We start from the raw sequence: 22810 nt of genomic DNA, 5'->3' as shown, positions 1-22810 counted from the left end.
GGGCTCAGGAGATAAGTATCTGAAGACAGAGCGGAGCAGGCAGGCCTGCAATGACTGCAAGGAGAAGAGTAACAGGCTTAGGTGAGACCAAGCAAGCAACGAGCAAAAAAGAGTGGTTTGAACTGGGGTCCCACAGGGGTGAGGATGAGCTGAGCTGAGGCTTTCTCGGAGACTAGATTACAGCATGCAGTTGGTGAGGCTCTGCTCTGATTCCAAGAGAGAGAGAGACTGCAGGCCAGGTGGAAGTAGAGGCAGAGGTGGAGGGCGCAGCACTTTTAGATGCAAGCAATTCTGTGTTGTAGCTGTTCAGTCTTTTGTCATTTATGCTTATCATTACAGTTGCTCTCTTAAAATTGTTTGATGGCTCTTGTACCTCCGTCGGGGGACTTTACGTTTGCCAGACAATGTTTGTTTTGCCAAAGCAGCTATCAGTGCCGTTATGCTCCCTTGCAAGTTCCAAAGTTCAAAGCCTGATTGAGAAGAAACTGTGGTCTGTGGTAACAACCAAAACTGCCAGCTGCCTGAGGCACTGAAGCAGTATAGTTCTAACACTAACAGTACTGGTATAACTTGCTGCTATTGCTTCCACAGGAAAAAAAAGAAATGTTTAACAAATACACCATGCACAGAGGTCACAGTTCAGGATCGGGGAGATGACCAAGTCAGCATGTTCCTCTACAGGTAGGCTCAGGTACAGGTGGGCAGGTCCTCCAAGGGACCTATGCACTTAAGGAGCACTTATTTAAGAACTTATGAATATACATATATACATATCTTGAAATAGGCCAACCCAAGGTAAGGCCTAAGTGGAAATCTTCAATTATACATTTTTAGGAGGATAGTGATAAAATATAATCACTCTTAATATAATGAGTTGCTATGGCTTAATAGATATTATATTAAAGGTTGTTTCTTCATTAAATAAACACTGGCTACGTAATACTTGGGTTTGTCTACTGCTTGGATTGAGAGTGACTTTGCAAAGGGGACTCACTGACCGTGGGCCTAATCTCAGTTTTCCCATGCGGACCCTCCTCTGTGCCCCCACATTCAAACACAATCAGGCTACTTCAAATCCTTAAGTCGGCTGAGACGCAGATAACAGTATAAAAGCAGGGAATTGCTTCAAAATACATTTCCTGAAACTTGATAATACGGGTGTGAAAGAGTAAGTTACGCCCTGGTTTGCTGGGGAGCTGACCTGAAAGAGCATGCATTCAGGTGCAGCGACAAGAAACATGCACATTTACTGGAACACATGTACAAATTAGTCTACAGCCTCGGACAGACAAATGTGTGCGGACAGAGGAAATTTAAAATGTTTGGTATGCTTCTCAGTTTGAGTCATGGAAACAGCGCCCCCCCCCACCCTTCCCCCTCCCTCTCGGTATCTGACGCAGCAGCTGCAGCTCACGCCTCAGTCGCGTTTGGCAGACTCTCCGCGAGCGGAGGATGTGCGTGACGGCTCTACACAACCGCTTCAGCCCGGCGTCTTGCTCTTTGGACTTTCCGCTTTTAGAATATTTTCAAGTGCCCCAACTGTGTAGAAGACGTTAGAAATCACCTGAAAAACATCAGGTGAACAAGAATGAAGGGTTTTTTTTTTCTGCTTTTGGCCGCCCCGAGGCGTTTTATGTGACCGGGCGAATTTGAGCGTTAGTTAAAGGCTGTGTCTGCGTTGTGTGATGTTGGCTGTTTTTTTTTATTTCTTACCGTGTCCACTTTTTTTTTTCTTTTTTGTAAAACAGCGGGTGAAAGTTATAGCTGCAGGCTGTGATCATCAGAAAGTGCTGTCGTCTCCAGGAGAATACCAGACACCCCCCAACTGCTGACAGCAAGACTGCTCAAGGTGAGAGTAAGGAAACCTTTTGATTGCTATTGAGACAGGCCAGGCTACTGCGTTACATGTGCTGTAAAATCATTTCGAGCTTTTCTGCGTAGTAGCCTACTGTTAAGTTAGACTTTAGTTTTTAAAAAGAAATGTATAAATGTTTTCCTATTACGTATCCTGTAGTATAATGAGATGTACCTGATGCAGCTTGATGACTGAAGTCAGAACGCACACAGCGTTTTCCAATCGTAAATTGATCAGCTGTGTATAATTATTAATGTAATTGCATATGTAAATTGTATACCTCTGTGGTTCGTGTGAAATCGCAGCACCCGGCATGTATTCATTTATAACACACTTGCTTATGAAAATGTTATGATTTATTTCTGTGCGCATGTGTTTTGTTGATCTGGGTCGTGAAGGCATCGTCACATTTACAGTAGCGTTGGCTGTGTTGCGCCTGGCCTTGTAAATGTCCTTTCCTTTGCCCTGCGTTTGGCTCATATTGAAAGACATCAAAGGTAAGAGCAGGGACATTGTCTCTACCTAGCTCTTGTCACAGCTGTAGTATGCGGTTTCCTGACTGTGACTCTTAGGTGCATAATCAAAAGATTTCACTCAAGAAAAAAAAAAAAGTGTGAATAGTGTGAATAAGAAACCAGATTCTCACCCCAGTTTAAACATTTGTATACGAACACATGCCGATCAGAGAAGGGTTTGAACTATCAAACGTGAACCTAATGACAAAAATGAAGAAGTTTTTCTTTTCTTTCTAAAAAAAGCATCCCTTGAAATGCAAATGTTTGAGTAAGTGTGTGACTCGTTGTGGGAATTCCTCCTTTGTGCTGACTTCAGTTTTCATAATGAGAAAATAAAAACCCCTAAGGGCAAACTGCACCCCTTGACCCACACCTGGGGCCACAATTGGGGTGGATTTAGGCTTAATAATATGCTGGCTTTTGTCTGTGCGTGTTTCTGCGCATGTGTGTGTGTGTTGTTTTATTGATTTATTCATAGCCCCGAAGGAAATATCTGCAGCATTCCACCTGCTCCTCCAATTTCCTCACAGTGGACGTCAAGACACAGATAAAGGAACACATACACACTTGCCCCGATGTGCACACTGTATCACTATGGTGCTATCGCAAAGAATGCAAGATCCCAGCAGAAACATAGCCTTGGGAACATTCCAGTTCGTCAGCCACATTACATCCAGGCTTCCGCTTCAACTCGAAAGGTTGCTGTGGATTTTGATGTTCATTCCTTCTATGACACAGCGCTGTCAGGTTTTACTTTAGTGTTTGTTGTGTTTGGTGAGAGAAAAAAACTTATTAAGTCCTTATAATTGTCATTCACTTTGAGTAAGGTACCATGAGTTTCACTTTCAGAACCTTTCTCAGCCGCTTGTCGTTATATGACTGTCACTAGTCCCACAGTGTGCATTGCCATTGCAGCACAGCACAACTTTTTAACACAGTGCAGTCTGCTCACAGCAGCAGTTAATGCAAAAAAAGTGGTCAGTGTGTTATTCAGAATAAAAAGTGATTTCCTTCTCAAGTGACCTTCTGGTGCGCTGTGTGTTACTGTGCCAGACAATCATAAATTATAATTTGCAGTCTTAAGCCTGTATATCTTGCTTGTCACTGGGCTGGGTGTTGTGCAGAGAGTGAGAGCTGTTTGTGTGTGTATATGTGTATGTGTGTGTATGTCTTTTAACCATTGGCTTGAACAGCCTCCAGACTAACCAGTGATTCCTTGACCCTTATTCAAGCTCGCTGTCACTTCAGCTCTAAGGCCTGACAACAAAGAGCAGCTTTTGTTCTTTGAATTACTCTTCCCTGCACATTCTTTGCTCCCTCGCTCGGCTGCTTATAGAGGAGTGGACAAAATCCAACCCACAAATTCAGTCTGGCCTGTAAATGTGGGTGCAAGATAAGGATGTAAACTTTTTTTTTTGTGTGTCAAGCCATGTCATTAGCCGAACCTAAAATGTGCTGCGCGAGGAACAGCCTATTTTTAAGAGAAAACCGAGACACAAAAAGCACTAATCAAACCGACGAGAAATGACAGAGTTTAAACCAGATGAACATTCAGCAAGAGGACAGACATGAAAAGCATTCACAAAAAGTGTGACATCCTCATACTTCAAAAACTTCGAGAAGGGCGGGAAGTGGTATTTGCAAAGTACCTGTTTTACTGTATACCCCAAGTCACAGGCTTTTAAGATCTGAGACACAGCAGAAGCTTGAAAACCAAATCATCCTTTTGATAGAATCTACAGTTCATACATTTCATCTGCATGATAACATGCTCACAGCGCTGATGCTAACATGCTGATGTTCTGCGTGTATCAAGTTTACCATGTCTACCGTCTTAGTTTTGTGTGTTAGTGTGCTAGGACGTGCTAACATACTAACACTGGCGTTAAACACGGTGAAGTTTTGAGGTTTTTGCTCTTAAGAATCCCATTGCTCAGGTTAGGGTTTCAGGTGATCAGGTCAGTTGATCACCAAAGCTAATGGCATATCACCTGGGCACCATGAAAAGTAAATGTCATGGCAGTCCATCCAATAGTTGTTGAGACATTTCACCAAAAAGCAAAAAAATGGAAACGGTCAATAGGCCTAATCCTCTGAGGACCATGGATGTCTGTACAACATTTCACAGCAATACATCCGATAGTGGTGGATTCATTTGCTCCTTGCATGTTTAAAAAATGTAAATACACCTCCATAAATCTGTAAATAGATGAAACTTAAAGCAGATGATTGACTGAACCCAATATCTGCTGACTGTATCGCATATTGTTTTGGCTACCATCCCACACTGGATGAGGTCAGACAAGGCTGTGAAGATGATTAATACTGGTGAGTTTGCCTGAGTGTGACAGTGTGAGTCAGACCCCTATATGATGCAGAGATGGGAATGAAACTTTCCCGGTAAACACAGAGCAAAGGACTTTGGGGTTCATACAAGCATGGGTTCCTTGAAAACAGACATGAATTCACACAGGAATGTATATTGTCCCACGTATTTGCATGAGTGATGACTGCAGTGAAGCAACAAGTTTCAGGATGACTGTGGGCTTCGCGTTTAAAATGAGAAATGTTTACGGTATGCAAGCAGCGTTGCAGTCTGCATCTCACCCACTCAAATGCACACAGAGCATTGCCAGGCACCCCCTCGCTGTCTCACACATACACACACACACACATTCAAACTGGGAAGTGAAAGAAAAGGGGAAATTCTTTGCTGAATTGATGCCTGGGCGCCTCGTGGGACAATAGAGAGGGTGTGGGGGTCGAGAGAGAGTTAGTTTACACGTCATGCCAATTCAGCAAGTTGAAGCTTGTGAGAGAGTGTTTTGAGCTGAGAAAGTGGATTATTGTTCTGTTATGAAGCCCCTTTAAAGAAATAAATACTATACTAATAATACTTCAAATACATTCATACATACAGTCCCTGTACCCTGGGAAGTTTGAAAGTGTAACATTATAGACGTTCATATTCACATCAGGCATTCGGAGGACATTTTTGGCCTGCTGTCACACATTTCTAAAGAACTTGGCCTTCCAAAGTGTGTTTGCACATGTAGCTAGCTGTCTGTGGGTGGGTGACAGTCTGTTTCCTTCATTGCAACTAGATGTCTTCTTCATCAATGAACTGTCTGTAGTCAGGGAACCATAATGAGTAGGATCTGGTTAAGAGGCTGATGTGAGTCACACATTAATGCTGTGTGTGAATTTAATTTCATTGTGTTGCTGAATGACTGTTGTAGAATCATGTTAATTGAGTTGTGTGTCATCATCTCACCAGGAAACAAGACTGCATACTCTTTTTGGTGTAAATGTAGCCAAATTGGGTCTTGTGATGTGTGGTTGTCATCAAACCTGGGCAGTTTGACATAATTTCTCATTGCTTTGTGAAGATGTCCCATTTTACATGTATTACTTTTGTTATTAGATTTTATATTGGAGGTATTTCAGACTGAGACAAAATTCAACTTGTGAACATGAAATCACTATGCAGCTTTATAACATTATGTAACAGTATGATGTTGTATTATTCCTAGTGTCTTTCATTACAGTATACTTATGTGTTGTGTCGTGATGTACACAGTGTTAGAAATTTGTGGCAATTCAGTAGTTGAAGAGTTCAGGAGTTCAGTTGTGTCAAAGCTTTTTACACGATGGACAGTTCTGGAAAGCTCTGTTTAACTTTCCACAGACACCAATCCACCATTAGCTTCAACAGCTATTGAAATGTAAACACAGATCAAGTCAAGGTGCGCAATCTGGCAACTTTAGATCGTTGATCGATGTTGTTGATGCCCACAATCTACTTTTCTGGGCCTCTTACTTCAATTACTTCAATTTCAATGCATTCTTATGCTGCACTTGCATCTTGGTGCAATCAGAGAGATTCATAGTTTATCCATCCATCCATTTTCTATACCGCTTATCCGCCAGGGTCGCAGGGGAGCTGGAGCCTATCCCAGCTGACTACAGGCTAGAGGCGGGGTTCACCCTGGACTGGTCGCCAGTCAATCGCAGGGCCAACACACAAAGACAGACAACCACACACTCTCACACTCACACCTAGGAGCAATGTAGAGTAGCCAGTTAACCTAATGTGACCTAATGTGCATGTTTTTGGTATTGTGGGAGGAAGCCGGAGTACCCGGAGAAAACCCACGCAGGCACAGGGAGAACATGCAAACTCCACATAGAAGGGCCCAGACCGGGATTCGAACCTGGAACCCTCTTGCTATGAGGCGACAGTGCTAACCACTGCACCACCGTGCCGCCCGATTCATAGTTTATTTTGAATCTAAAGACTGCAATTTAGATATGCATCATGATTGTGATTAAATAGATTATGATATTATATTTTACTCAGTTGTCATAGAAGTTTCGTTCTTAGCTAATGTGACAACAAAATGAGTCATATGTAAATGAAGTAAGCAAACTGCATCCAGAAAGACCATGTGGTCAATACCAAGTTTTTTTATTTGTTTATTTATTTTATTTTGGCAAAGTGCCATTTCCAAGTTTGAAAACGCTCAGGTTACTCAGTTGATTTTCCAGGAAATGTCTAATACCAGATATACAGTATATACAGTTTATTGATACTACAGAATAACACCATGTGTACTGTGAGTGTAGACTAAATCCCTGTTGACCACTTTTACCTCATTTACCCAGCTTCTGTCTACTAAGTAGCCAATGGGACCACTACAGCAAGTTTCACACTTGCCATTGAATGGTAGACTAAGACCACTTTTGTACATTACCATCACAGGGCTGCTTGACTGTAGATTTTCACTGATCTCTCTGAGCATCTGAGGCATCAAATTGAACTAGTTGTGTTTATAATTGTAAAAGTCCTGTAGCTTTACATGCTTTATACATTGAAAGGCTTCTGTATCTGCTCATACCTCAGCTTGTACATCTAAACTGTCACCTCTTCAGAAACAGAGGACATATGATTGCTGTGTGGCCTCACTTACTCTGGTGATGTACAGCTTTAAAAGTGACAAGTTAAATATGTTTTAGTTTGTTAACCCACTACACTTCTCTATCTCTAACAGCAAAAGGATGTGTGTAACATCATAATTCTATCTCATAAAACCACTGTGAAGTCACGCCTTAGAACTCTGTATTGTCACATACACTTAAAGTCACTTGTGAATTATGAAAAAAGGGAAGTGTCAAAACCGCAAAGAGGTCTTGTTTTGTGGAATATATAGAGGTTGCAGTTTCACATTGTGTTTGTGCATTTTCTGTGTCACATTTGTTACAGTATATAAAATTAACATATCATCGTCATTTTAGTTTTTCAGTTAAGACTTACTGTCCCCAGAATACATAGTCATATTTTTGAGTTTAGTTTGTCCATCTGCAACTTCACACTCTATTGTTCTGGTACTAGTCCAACATATGTCATGAATATGTGGTCATGGAAAACTATAGTTGCACAGTATTTCAGCTGGAGATGGTCAGTGTGAGCCAGAACATAGTCAAAATGAAACAGAAAATCTAACGTGTGAAACTTTAGAATGCAAGTACTGTATGTTGCCGGCATGCACAAAATAAATAAATAAATAAATAAAACCTAAAACAGAGATCACACTTCCTGCAGTGACGAAAAAACCAGCTCATATCATTCCTGGAGTCGCCTGCTTGCTTCTCCCTTTGGTGTCGCACAGTGCTTCTTTTGGAGAGCAGATGAAAGAGGCTCAGTCGAAAACTAGCGTGTCACAAATCAAGTGGTTAATTAATAGTTATGTTTCCAGGTCTGTGGTGTACATTGGAAATAGGTAAAATTACAGACCATAAATGTGTGTTAACGGTTGATAATCAGGAAGTTAGATTATTAGCTGACAGCATTAGCTGACTCAGTGCTGTCAGCTGATGGGTGGAGGACTAGATATCTGACTTACTGATTACTGAGCTTATTATGAAAGCTCGGCTTTAATAAGCCCAATGAATCAAATCAAATTAATCATTATTCATTATAATTCATTATTACACTTCACATTTACTTTTTACACAGTGAAAACAGTTGACTATTCATTTTCTTCTGTTTGACTAATCAATCAATCGATTAATCACTGCAGCTCTAAAGGTTAGCAAGCAAGACGTCTCCTCAAGACGCTCATGTCAGCGCTGCTGACTTTGTGTTTATGTCTTGAACCACATTGCTCCCTAAATTAATTTAATTACAGTAAAAAGTCAGTACCAGTGATCGATGCTGTTGAAATATTAAACTTTGGAATTATATGCAAGCTACCTCCATATGTTAAAGTGTCCAAGTGTCACATAGGACAAAAAATATCAGTGCCGCTTGTTGCTCTGTATTGCCTTCATGCCTTTCTGTGTGCATTTGTTTGTTGGTCTGTGTGCGTCAGTGTTTTCCAGCAGATGTGTTTCAGTCAGCCAACCCCTCCGGGCTTTGCAGCTTGATATTTTTCTGTTTCTTTGTGTCTGACTTTTTGTTTCTGTTGCTGCCTCCCTGTTTTATCTGTGGTAAAAGTATTTCCTGTCTGTCTTGTGATATTCAGGACAACCGCAACTACTCTGTTTCCCTTTCACAAGTGCATCTGCATCTCTACACAAGTTTTCCCTACAATTTATTTGTTGTATTTTAAATTGTGAGGTGTGACCATGGGCCAATGTGACAGTGCTGTGTCAAAGGTGGCAAGTAGTTTATCATGAAGGAAACAAGCAAACCTTGAAAGACCATGTGCTGTCTGGGATGGGTTTGTGTGTTCGGAAGGAATTGAGCAGAAGTCTGGATGCTCATTTGTGGTTAATTGACACATTTCGTCTTGCAACACACACACCCACAATTCTCAGTAAGTCTAACATGATGCAATATTTTTGGCTAATATGAAAACTGTGTTTTCTGCAGTGTGTTAATATAGAAACAGTCAATATTGTTTCTGCTGTGTGTTATTTTGTCCTCGGCAGCTCGGTAAAGGGTGATGGAAATACTTAGTGTGTGTCACACAGCTATATGTGGGGACTCACCTACCTTATGGGGACAAAATGCAAGTCCCCATGGAGAAATGAATAACTTTTAGGGTGAAGACTTGGTTTAAGGTTAGGTTTAGTTTGAGTGTTCAGTTAAGGTTTAGGTTAAGGTTAGGGTTAGGGTTAGGCAAGTTATGGTTTTGGTTTGAGTCTGCACTAAATAAATGTAAGTCTATGTAATGTCCCCATTAGGCATGAAAACCTACACTGTGTGTGTGTGTGTGTGTGTGTGTGTGTGTGTGTGTGTGTGCACGCATACGTATGTCTGAGTCAATACGCCGTTTCGGGGGAAAGACTGTTTCCATTGATAACAGCACAGAATGAACCCTATGTGTATTTTGAGCCTGAACTCATTTGTATTCATTGATAAGAGAGTACAGATAACAAAGCAGTATCATTAAACTCTAGACAGGGACTTTTTGTTTTATATAGGATGTGTGCATGCGCTTAGAAAGAATGTGAAACATGCTTGTGGTTCATTAAAATTGAAAGCCCTTTTCAGATATAAATTGGTAGCAAATGCACACAATGAATTTTCATTTAATCCTTCACTTTAAAGGATGCCGGTTGCAGGGTGGTATGTCTAATTTGCTGAGTGACTGTTCTCCCTGCATATACAGAAATAAGCTCAAGATTTGTTTTTACAACTGCATTTCTCTCCCTTTGTTTCCCTATGACAGGTGTTACCAATGGAGTGCCGGCTGACATATAATCTGACGGTTGTCTTCACCCTGTTGTTCGTCCTCCTCTCCACAGGTAAGATAACCATCCTGGGAAAAAAAACAAAAAACACAAACAAAAAAAACACCTCATATTCCCATAAGTGCATTATTACACACTGTAGCTCCATAAGCCTGCTTCTATATGTGCTATATCTTGTCATGTGTTGGCATATTCAAGAGATATTCAAAGAAAACATATTTTAGAAACTTCAAACACGGATCCTCCGTGTGGTAGATGTGTTGGTTGGGTTTTGGAAGCTTTTGTTGTGTGGATTTACATTTTTGCGAAGAATACACAGTAACTTTCAAGTGCTACTATATCTAAATGTGTCATCGTCAACATTTGCAACTTGCGGTGCATCTTCAGCCAAGGAAAAGATTTTGCTGACACAAGGAAAATTTCACTTGACACCAACGCAGTTTCACTTGTGTCAGAAATGGTATAACAATAAGTGTAAGTAAGGCAGGATAGATTTACCTCCAGTAAGGATTAATAAGACTTTCAGGTCGTTGTCTTTTACAAACCTGTGCAAAAACACTGTGAGACCATACCACCAGTGGTACACACACCCACAGACATGCACATACATGTGTCTTGCAGAATTTTAACGTGTGTGTGTGCATGCGGACCGTCAGTGTCACACACGGACACATTTTGGAGCAGTGGCGAGGAGCTCAGTAGTGAACTGGTGCAGGCACACCCACATAACCCTCTACAAATCAGTTCAGTCTGTTATTCAACCAGCTGGTATGTGAGCAGAAGAAAGTTAAAATAAAAAAAAATACATAGTGTAAATTAAATTGATTTAATAAAAAAAAAATCAGAGATAAAATAAGGAAATACCCTTGTTACTTTTATTTTAGTTGTGGTTTGTAACTGTAAATGCTTATTGTGATGCCAAATAAAGTTATGAACTGTTACGCATCGGAATCTTTATAACCACTGGATCTTCAATATATCAATGTGACTTTTACTCATCTCCTCTTGGCAGTATATTTGAGTTACTGTATTTTAACTTCAGAAGTTCAGGACAGAAGTTTCTCTGAAGAAAACTCTGTTTCTGTGTTTGACTACGATTTAAGCCACGCTTGTACAGTTCTTTGAAGAATGTAATTTGTGTAGAAATTATATTGCTATAATATCCCGTTTCTACAATAGCAAATGTTTTCACAGATTTCAGCAAGGTGAGAACATCATTTCACAAGTCCGAAACACTCTTCAAACAAGCACAGTTTCAGAAAAATGACACGTAGTCAGAACTGGATAGAACCACTTCTTGTGGTGAACTTTAGTGTAGCGTGAGCTCATTTATTTGTTTGTGGGTTTGTGCCTCTTATTTATACTGAATATGTATTTTAAATTATTTTGTAACACTTGAGAGAAAGCTGTCTTTAATCAATGCCTGAATACTGTCTCCCTCAGGTTTAAGTGAAAATGACCGGGACTTGGACTTTTGTGGGATTTGGCACCATGGCCACGGCTCCCTGCACCTCAATGTCAACATCTCCACAGGCTGCAGTGAGATCTCCATTTCAGCCAATAAGAGCACTCTGTCCATCAACGGGCAGATCACGAGCCAGTGCAGGCGGCTTGATGTTATTCACCTCACCAAGCTGTTTGGACTTGATTCAGCAGAGGAGACTAACTTCTGTCTGTACTGGGAGCCATTACTGGACCAGCTGAAGCTGCAGGTAAATGAGCAAAAAATGAAGAGGCGGGACGGGGTGTGGAGGATTTATTGAGGAATTTCCTTGCAGTGGTTAGTTGTCTCTCACATATCAATAAAATATAACTTTGCATGTGATTTTTCACACATCGTAGAAGTACAACCTTCAACGATGTGTCCTTTCAAAACGTGTTCAAACGTGTGAGATGACAGTCGGTCAATTAAACAAAAAGTAGAAGAAGTAAAAGAAGTGAAAACAAAACTAACATTCTATTTTTTTCTCACAGTTTCAGCTCTGAAAGTGCAATAAGTGCTATACTAAAATGTGTGTGGTGCAGTGGTTAGCACTTTTGCCTCACAGCAAGAGTGTTCCAGGTTCGAATCCCGGTCTGGGCCCTTCTATGTGGAGTTTGCATGTTCTCCCTGTCCCTCCCACAATACCAAAAACATGCACATTAGGTTAAATGGCTACTCTACATTGCGCTTAGATGTGTGTGTGGTTATCTGTCATTGTGTGTCAGCCCTGTGATGGAGTGGCAACCAGTTCAGGGTGTACCCTGCCTCTTGCCCTTAGTCAGCTGGGATAGGCTCCAGCCCCCTACGACCCTGATAGATATGCGGTATAGAAAATGGATGGATGGATGAAATGAACAAGATGTACTGCATGTGTAACAGCAGCTTTATTGCATTTCCTGTTGATGTGCTTAAGGGCATGTTTTTTGTTTTGTTTGTCTTATTTTGTTGCACAGGTCAGAGAAAAGAACTTGACTCTATGCTGGCCTGCCAGCCTGCAGGACTCCTGCTGCACCGATCTGTCTAATGGCCCCAACACGCCTGAAGCACCCTACGGCATCAAGAACGGAATGGTCAAACGTGATATCATCAACGACAAAATAATGACAGCCTACAAGTTCAGAGGAACGCCCATCAGCTGCAGTAAGGGAGAAAAAATAAATATAGCAAGAAGGAAATTTTTACTGATTTAACCTGAATTAAAAATTAGGTCAGTTTTTCCATATTGATTGTTAAAATGTACTCATGTGCAGTCAGGTGTATTAACATATTTGAAACAAAATCTTTCAAGTATTTAATTCAAACCAAATTTCATCGATGAAACAAATGGACTTTTTTTAGAGTTTGCATGTATCATGTTTACCTGTTTTTTTCAGGATTATTATGTGATCAAGCGAGCCAGGGATCCACCCAAGTCAACATGTAATTTCCTCTTTCTTTTTTCTTAAATGCACCATCATATTTGTTGTTCTAGTGAAGGAGAAGTAGAAGTAGCATGAGTGGGTGTTTGTGTCAACATACAGCCATACCGGCTTCTTAATTGCTAATGTCAGTGTGTATGTAATCAACTGCATCAGCTTTGACTCCAAGCAGGAAGCTAGGCTTTGAACTATGTTGATGTGGGCGTTAGAAAAATAACTTTGGTTTTGTTTGAAAGGCTGAAGCTACAGTTTTTAACTTAACATCACGTCGCTGTATGTGTGTGTGTGTGTGTGTCCAGGCAAAGAGGTGCTGCAGAGATTGCTGAGCATCACTGTGCTCACAGCTATGAGGTGGAGATGAAGCAGGATTTCAGGGGCTACGAGGCGACAGCACCTGTAAGACACACACACACGAATAAAAGAGTTAAAAGTTGACTTATGAACACACTTGGCACAGTAATGTCTCAGATCACATGTCAACCTACACCAACCACATCAGCAAGACTGTAACCACACAAGTTCCTTCTTACTTGCACTTTAGGTGCATATTCAACAAAATGAAACACGTTTCTGCTGTGACACAAACAGAAGTACAGCACTTACAAAGCTCTTATGCCCTTTGGAATCATGGAATGAAAGGGAAGCTCGCACAGCACAAATGAAACACAGCAGTTTTAGGCAGTCATTCATATTTCTTTCTTATAGTGACTTGATGACTTAATATTATTCATATAACTAGTTTTTGCAGGAGGTGCTATAAATATGCAATAAGAAGTTAAGATTTCTTAAGTGGCGGCAATGTGTAGAAAGTCTGCCACTTTAAATGCAGAGGTTCATAAATGAAATCACATATTCAGTTTTCATTAAAACTGTTTTCCACATAGCAGTGGACGGACTGCATTGCCCTGACTTGTCTCCACTCTGTAATACTATACAGCTTAAGTGAGTACTTCACTCCTGTGCCTGCATCCATTTTTAACCAGGGCCTTACTTTATAGCAGGTTTTAACCTGGTGAATGAGTGACTGCCTGAACATTTACATTGAATTCAAAGGCGGTGGTGATTTCACATTTAAAAGTAGGTGAGAGGTTAGCCACATGTGAGACGCTGATGGCAGCATGTTACTGACAAGTAGAGGATGGATTTTGAAAGCTGACATTTTTCCTCCAAACTGTCTAAAAATAGGGCTATTTGTGTAAAGCACCCAACAATCCACATCCGCATGCACTAATTACAGCTGTGAACAGCACAGTGTTGTGATGCGCACTCACCAAGCAAAGCTGTAGGGTGGTACAAGTCATGTCACTTTAATCCAAAGTTTAACATCCACTAGGAGTCAGGGTGATCACATTTTATATCTAAAAGGCCAAAGGTCAGTTTGGCTGCAACATCATAATTGTTTCTGGCCATTATTCCACACCATACCTGAGAAAGACCTCTGTGCTGCAGGGTTGAACATGTGTGTGATGCAACCACGTTTTAGCATCTCTAGGTTCTTTTTGTTCAGAATCAGAATCAGCTTTATTGGCCATACATGAGAACACATGCGAGGAATCTGACTCATTGGTTTTGCTTATGTTGAGCTTCAGGTGATTGTCTGCGCACCATGTGATGAGGCTCTGCATCAATCCTATGTACTCTTTTGTAAAAATAATCTCTCAGTCAAAAAAGCGTGTTTCTCACTAGAAATTTTTCTTTGGAATCAGACGTGTCAATGGACAAGACAAGACAACTTTATTTGTATAGCCCATTTTTACAAGCAGTTTGTCTCAAAGGGCTTAACATAACATCAGCAACATCCTCTGCCCTTCGACCCTCACATCGACTAAGGAAAAACTCTTTAACAAGGAGTAAATGGAAGAAACCTCAGGGTGAGCAACAGAGGAGGGATCCCTCACCCAGGACGGGCAGACGTGCAATGGATGTTGTACAGGCAGGAAAGCAGTTAACAACATGAGATATGGGATAGATGGGGAATGTTCAGTCAGGGGAGAGCTGATGGAGGCAGTTCCTGGTGGACCGCTGGGCCCCTATTTGGGCAAAACTTAGATTTTTTTTTTTTTTTTATTAAATTCCTTCAAAGTCTTCAGATATGAACCTGAACAGACATGGATGGAAACTGGCAAACTGAAACCCTAACTGGTGTGTGGAGGCATGGAACCACAGGGTTAGAATTCTAGTTTGTCTTTGTATTCTGTTTTTCAGCCCAGTGAGCATGTATCTGCGGAGTCCAGTGTCATTGTCCAGATCCCCCCTGCTGTAAAAGACGCTGCAAAAAACACCAGCAAAGTAGTCTGCACTTTCTTCAAAAACAATTCCTTGTTCCAGGTAAGGCTCTGCTTTACAACTCCCCATTGCCCTGCTTTTTTATACACCATTTCTAGACCTAAATCCTTTTGCTCTTTTGTTTGACTTCCAGGAGGGTCTCACAAAGGTCAGGATTCTAAGTGATGTCGTTGGAATCACTGTGGAGAACAAGGTCATCGCTAATTTGTCTGAGCCAATCAAGATTGCCTTTCACCATGATGTCATACCTGTAAGTTTGTGTCCCTTTTTGTATCAGTGTGATCAAGGTCCATTTTATTTTGTTCTTTGATCGTTAAATTCAGTCAATCGAGTTTTAGCCACATAGAGTTAATTGGATTATTGTTTTACTGTTTAAGAGTGCATCTTTGGTAGTCCACATGTTGCTCACTGAGTAATGGTGGCCACAGAAATACCTGAAATGTTGTAGAAACCAGATTGTTGCGCTATAACTGAAACACAACTAGAGCAAATGTTCTGTTTTTACTGTAGTGTGTGATGTACATGTCAGTCATCACACAAACTTGTGGGTTTGCTGCAAGTGAAGTTGAAAAAAAAAACAAAACTAAGAAAAAAAAGAAAACCAGCTCCTTTTCAGTTCTGTGACATTTGCTGCAAGCTCTCACCTCTACACACTGAAACCACCTGAAGTTTTTTTTAATCTCACATTTTGTGAAAACACATGGTGCTATAGGACAGTCTGTTGTTTCCTCTCTGTAATGCACACATGGCCACAAACGTCTCGTTTAGTGTCATAACTTGAGTATCATAACTTGAGAACTTGGTGACACATGGCAGATTTTGCATGTGAGATGTTAAGTGATGAATGCAACCATTTACAGTAGTGCCTGAAACATAGCAATAAACTTGTGCAGAATCTTAATGGGAAATTATTAGTGCACACATCTCTCCCTCCTCTTTATTTCAGAAAACACACTCCAGGAAATGTGTTTCATGGGACACCAGGAAAGGTTGGAACCTTTTAGAACTTATAAACAATATTCACTCAACATATATTTGTATTTTTCTGATTATTTGCTCTAACTCCCATAGATGATAATTAAATATCTTTAATTCTGTGTTTGTTTTGTGCAGATCCGTTACAGGTCAGTTGGTTGACAGATGGATGTGAGACCAGACAGCAAGGAGAAGAACATACTGAGTGCCTCTGCAACCATCTGACTTATTTCTCTGTACTAGTGGTGAGACATGCAGCAGATGCACTGCAGTTTTTATACACACACACACACACAAAAAACCCCCCAAAAAAACAAAACAGAGAAAGAATTATGATGTGGGGAAACATTTGTCCTCAATCTTATTAATTAAATTATTGCTAATTTATTTATTTTTATTTTATTATTAGATTCTGTTATCAATATTTTAATATATTATTATTAGATTGTATTTATTTCACTCAAAGAGTTAAAACAATGCGTCTGAACACTCTGCTCATTGTTCTGTGTACTGTGACAGCAACTGGAGCCTCGTCCAGTGTGCCACCTCCTGGCTTTGACCGCCATTACATCTGTGGGCTGTGCTGTGTCTGTGATCAGCTGTGTAGCTCTCATCATTTTTCTCTGCAAGAAGAGGTAATACTACTTTTCAAGGGTTTTTGCAGGTTATCCAAAAAGATCAATAATTTTTAATACCTAAGTAACCATTTAATGAAACTATTACCTCCTGATTTATTAACATACTATCTCCCAGTCTAATCTCAAGTAACTTAACATTATTTACTTGTCCAGGAGAATCTGTGAGTCAAAGTTATGACTACTTCTGTCAAGAGTTGTTCTGAAATGGTTGTGAACCAGTCACTGAGTGGCACAAATTAATGACGGCTTATTAATTATTAATTACCCTTTGTGCCTTATCATTAGGTCAAGGTTACCTTACCACTACTTTTCATAATCAAGGGTAGTCTGTTCTCCAGAATCTCATTATTATCTTCCATACAGTCCTTGAATCAGGTATTCAGGAAGTGCTTATTAACCAGTCATTAATTATTCGACCATTCCGCACTCATTAATTAGTAATTGATCATGTCTTTTTTGTAACGTAGTGTGAAGTGTTAAAATGTAACCAACCGATTTCCATTCCACTCTCTCTCTCTAGAAGGCGATCGAATGAGCAGTCCATCCCTGTCCACCTGGGTTTAGCTATCTCCTTTGCCTTCCTCAATCTGCTCTTCTTCTTTACGGGGGTCCTGGCCAACGTGGGAGGGGAGCGTGTGTGCGCTTGGGTGGCACCGTGCCTACACTACGCCACACTCAGCTCTTTAACCTGGATGGGCATAGAAGTCTTCCACACCTTCTGGTTGGTCCACATGATTTTCAGACCCTCCCCAAGGCCCTATGTATGGAGCCTGCTCGGTTTTGGTGAGTTTGTGAAGTAGCTTCTTTAAAAATGGTTACCTCATGATAAATTTAAAGATGGTATATCCATGTGACCTTTAAAATTGTGTTCCAGTTCTCCCTGCTGTTCCTGTTTTCCTCCTGGTTGCTGTTGGTGACATTTATGGAGTTAGAGAGCTGCAGCCATGTGATGACACAACCAATCCTTATCTGATGTAAGCAACGTTGTTTTTGTTGTTGAGAAACACTTGAAGTAAACAACAGTCACACACACGATGCTTTAAGACTAGCTCAGCAGAGCAGTGGTGTACTGTCAGTTTCACAAAACATGGCCTCTTGTTTTTTTAGAGATTATTGGCTTTTCCTTCTCTAAGTGTATTTGGTGTTCTCAGGTGCTGGATGAAAGACACCCACAAGGCGTTGCTGGCCCACTACTTCACCAATATGATAATCCTGGTCCTCCTGGTGTTCTCGGGCATTTTGATGCTCTTCCTGGTCTATAGGGAGATCCGCACCAGGGATGAATGGAAGCAGAATCGGGTGGCTTTTCTCAGCATCTGGGGCCTCAGCTGCCTCTTTGGGACAACTTGGGGTCTGACCTTCCTGGACTATGGACTGCTCTCTGAATTCATTCTCTTCCTCTCCTGCTTCCTCAACTCTTTTCAAGGTCTGTGCTTGCAGTTTACTGAGCCCTTTAAACACAGTTGTAGACTTCAGTCAGCCCACATTGCACTTAGGTGTTTATATTTTGTTGTTATAGTCAGCTTTGCAAGCAGAAGGTACTTGGGTCCTGGATTCTATCGACTTGTGTGGACTATTTTGAATTTTTATCTCATTAAAAACAGACCACATAGGACGGGCCTCATTTACAAAACTTTGTGGAAACTCAACACTAAATGTTTGTGTATGTACAAATTAGGAAATGAAATCACATGAAAAAAATGAATTCAACCATAAATGGTCAGTGCAAAGCATTTCATTAGCCTGTCAGTGGTTCTTTATGGTGAATCATGGCAACAACCGAGAGGAGGCTGAAGGAAAGGAGTTTCTTTCACACGGACACTAAGGTGCTGAGGCGGAAATTAGAAAGCACATATTGTTAATTCTTCCATTCATGTAGTCCTCTAGCAGTGCGAGGACAATGTGAGACTGCATAAACTACTCAGATGTATGTACAGTATTACATATCAGAAGATATTACTAAATACTACTGACAGTTCTGCAATTCTTTAACTTGATGATATCAACAATGGCTGAACATAATTTCTCAATTTAGTCACCATACAGGGGTGGAGAACGTGATGGCCAATGTTGGTGAAATATGAAGCGGACTTTAATAATAATAATAATAATAATAATAATAATGATAACTTTATATAGCACCTTTCAAAAAATAGGTTTCCAAAGTGTTTCACTATCATTACAAATAAAATCAACAAATTATACACTGAATGGAATGCAATAAACAAAATATAAATAGACAAATGGTGAAGGATTAAGATGAATATTTTTTAAAAAATCTGAATATATATATATATATATATATATATAATTTAAAACCAGTAAGTTAAAGGAGCCCGTAAAAAGACAACATCCCATAAAAGCCAGTCTGTAAAAGTGTGTTTTGAGAAGTGATTTAAAAGAAGTCGCTGACCTTGTAGGCCTTATCTCCTTGGGAAGGTCGTTCCAAAGCCGAGGAGGGAGCCTAGAACAGGGGTGATGTGGTGTCGTCTGTTAAAACCAGTGAGTTTTGAGTTGGCGTGTGTCCTTTCAATTTCAGAGGTAGTTCTAGAATAGTTATAGCTCATTACAAGCAAAGACAACATTGACGGTTTGATTGTTTAGGATAATGTATACTGCTAACTCAAATATGTTACGTAAAACCAGATGTGTGAGGCATCATTATGCAGTCAATTCACTAACTCTCAGGGTGAATTTATGCTTAGAAGGTGAAATGCATACATTTCAAGGCTATTTTTGTTCAGGCCTTGTTCTTTGATCACAGGCGTCACAACAAGCTACATGTTTGTGTAGTTTTACTGCATTATATCCACCTACACAGAAGGTGGATAGCCAGTATAGTCAGTCTTTGGACAAGGCTATTACGGTATATATCATTGTTGCATTAGAGACTGGTGACTGTGTATTTGGAGCCAGTGGTGTATTGTATCAGTGTGGGAATGAGACAATGGCCATGGTTAATCAAGGCCGTCTCTTACTGGTGCCTATCAGTGTAAAAGCTGTTTCCTCTCACATGTTTTTGATTCAGGTCCAAAAACTTATTAACCCTATTTTTGCTGCACAATTGTAGTTCAGTAGGATAATGTTCTATAAAACTGAATAATGTGATAGTTTATCTATGTCGTACTTGACCCTATATTTACAGTTGTTTCATTTAAACACATAAACATTACATCAAATATATAAAGAAAGCTCACTCGTTAACTTGTTGCTGTTTATTTTTTTACAAACACCAAAGTGTAAAGTGTAATGGTTTTATGGGAGGTTATGGTGCTGACAGATTTAGCCGATAGATAGATACGGTGTTGCCAATGAAAGTAGCTAGTTAGCTAATAGTTCCAGAAATCGAGTGAATGGGAATTAATCACATTTAAAGGTATTTCTGGCCTTTCCACAATGGTCTGAATAAATCACTTTTTAGAAATGAAGTAGCTAAGGGGCTCTGAAGAGTCAGGAAAAGGGATATGGATAGAGAGAACAAAAGAATGATTGAAGCATGGTTCTGCTCTGTTCCCTCAGGCTTCCTGCTCATGCTGCGGTTCTTCATGCTGGACTGGATACGAAAGCAAGGTGATAGCTCCGCTTTGGGTAGCACCAGCACCGGATCTACCAGACAACACATGCTGCAGGCCCACGAGAAGAGTTAGACGAGAAAATCAAAGCTGTAGCAGTCAACTTTTTATGTACAAAATACGGTCTTCTTATCAAAGGGAATGACAAAATAGAGAAGAATGCTCCCCCACTGACTCTGACACTGTAGATTCATTGTTTCCTGTTGAAATCCTGCCATGAAATCCTGGTAATTGCTGGTAAATCCAAGTGACAGCCCACAACTGAAGAGCTAGGTCGTAAAGTAATGCAAGCTCTCTGCCAATCTGTCATTCGCAGGGTATCCTTTGATACAACACACCACAGACCTGCTGGCTTGGTAAACCCAAACACACTGAGTGCAATTCACTGTATTGGATTTTTAAAAGCTGACCTTCAGTGAGTTACACCTCTGTGTTGTTGAGACAGTAATTCAGTATTAATGTCGAGGTAATGAAATGTTGGGTCAACATGTCTACCATGAGACAGTTTATTAGCACAAGCTTATTGGGTTACATGAGCCTGATCATGCACTCATGTGACTGAAAATTAGTGCTTATTAATCATTTCATCGGGGGAAGAGTTCCCAGAGTCAGATGCATTTCTCAGTTAACTACTTTTCTTTAATTAGAGCTACAGATGGCACTCCCAAGTATATGAGTACATTGACAAAATCTAATTAACATTACGGTGGAAGTGCTTTAATCAGCCCCATCCACTTTGCAGTCAGCACAATTTGGTTTTTCTTCTCTGGGATATTTGAGAAGAAATTATACCATCACTCAGGAACTCGTAATACAGGCCTGGAGCCTATATTTGCAGACAACCTAGACTGGGTCTAGTTATAGAAGGGAAAGAATATATTGTAATTTGAAATGATGAGCTGGGGGTAAACTTTAAGCTTTATTTCCAGGCAGGAAAACATGGGGAACTTGAATGATTGCAGGTTACTGAGCTGTGATTTCCACTCTCTCTTCTCTGTGTAAAAAAATTATTATTGAACATTTCTTGAACCTGCGATAAGCTTTTTATTTGTAATTTTGTACTGTGTAAACATTTGTTTTATAGCTGATTTTAAATCTTTTAATGTAGCACTTTAGATGTTTTTCTTTTTTGGAAATTATTGACAGAACCTCAGTGCGTTGTTTTTTGTATTGTTCTAATGTGTGTAATAGAAGATATTTCATATAAAGTATGTATGTGTTGTAAAATAATAGTTGAATGTTTTATAATCAATTCCAGAATTACTCCATATTTTTTTTGGATGACTGTATTCAAACCTTCAGTCAAATATATTAATATGAAATATAATAATTATCTGGTCTTCATCTTCAAAATGAACCAAATATATTAGTTCTTTAAACTGAACTAAACTTGATTTGAACATTTCTTTCAGAGTCCACAAGTGAGGTCTTATTTGCTGTGATATTTGCACTTTTTTATTTTCTAAAGTGAAATTTTATGTTGCTCAAATTATTTTGTATATTTGACTTTTTGTGGATGTATAAGTGCGTTAATAAACTATTGGCTGTGTGTCTAAATGTGAGTGTGAAGCAGTGCAAAGTAAGCACATTCGAGGCTTGTTGTTTTCCTGCTCAGTCGTCCCTCCTTCTTATCTTTGCCTGCGTATTTCCTCTCTGGAGATTTCAGATTTGTTGCTCTCTTCACAAACATGCTGCTTGTTTGCCATTAAAACTCTGTGCCTCCTACAGCCCCCCCCCCCCCCCCCCCCCCCAAGATCACAATAGTCGGAGCTGTCTTTAAAGGAGATGAATCACCAGAAAAGCCTTAAACAACTATCTTTTGTAGTCCCTTGCATGATTTTTATCTGCAGTCCTGACATGTCAAAGTGTGATAAAGATGGCCCCAGACCAGACCCAAGGTGTGCTGTTGAACGCAAGGCAGATCACAAAGGCTATTGCACATTAATTAATAAAAGGATTACGTGGCATTCTGCTTTACTGTTTACTCAGTCTTTGTTTAGTGCTAACAGATACTCATTTCTCAGGTGTTTCTGTATCTGCAGATGCGGCCATAATGGCTTTCAAATGTGGTTTATTTGGTATTTAGTTTATTGATTGTTGGTAAGTATGTCACATGACCTTATATCCTGCAACTTCGCTTTCTTCAATTCAAAGATGACATAAAAGATAAGTCTTTATTATGTCATTCCTTACATGATGCTGTGTGTGATTGCTTGTAATGAAAGTGAAAATAGAGTATAGAGTAATAAACCGGCCATTTTGTATTGACATATATATTTATTGCATTATTCCATTCGATTTTTTTTTTTTTTACCATTTAAAATACCCTCTGTCATTATCTTCCACCATTTTGTTACAGCAGTACATATT

At 40.0% G+C, this 22810-nt stretch overlaps 1 protein-coding gene across 2 annotated transcripts; it reads left to right on the top strand.

The window, feature by feature from the left end:
• Positions 1–1410: 1410 nt before the first annotated feature.
• adgrg1 (adhesion G protein-coupled receptor G1) lies at positions 1411–21997 on the top strand. 2 transcript variants are annotated; one of them, XM_046398413.1, is made up of 16 exons: positions 1411–1578; positions 1749–1849; positions 10047–10122; positions 11512–11780; positions 12505–12691; positions 12925–12970; positions 13269–13365; positions 15175–15297; positions 15389–15505; positions 16202–16244; positions 16369–16475; positions 16750–16865; positions 17389–17651; positions 17743–17842; positions 18020–18294; positions 20388–21997. In XM_046398413.1, exons 3-16 carry the CDS (start codon positions 10056–10058, stop codon positions 20513–20515), a joined length of 1938 nt encoding a protein of 645 aa, XP_046254369.1. In that variant the 5' UTR covers positions 1411–1578; positions 1749–1849; positions 10047–10055; the 3' UTR covers positions 20516–21997. The 2 variants fall into 2 exon arrangements, with proteins under 2 accessions (XP_046254369.1, XP_046254449.1); XM_046398493.1 differs by having other exon boundaries at positions 1749–1855.
• The last annotated feature ends 813 nt before the right edge of the window (positions 21998–22810 follow it).

Source organism: Scatophagus argus, chromosome 1, assembly GCF_020382885.2.
Source record: "Scatophagus argus isolate fScaArg1 chromosome 1, fScaArg1.pri, whole genome shotgun sequence".
Classification (NCBI taxonomy): Eukaryota; Metazoa; Chordata; class Actinopteri; family Scatophagidae; genus Scatophagus; species Scatophagus argus.
This window is presented reverse-complemented; position numbering and strand designations above follow the sequence as displayed.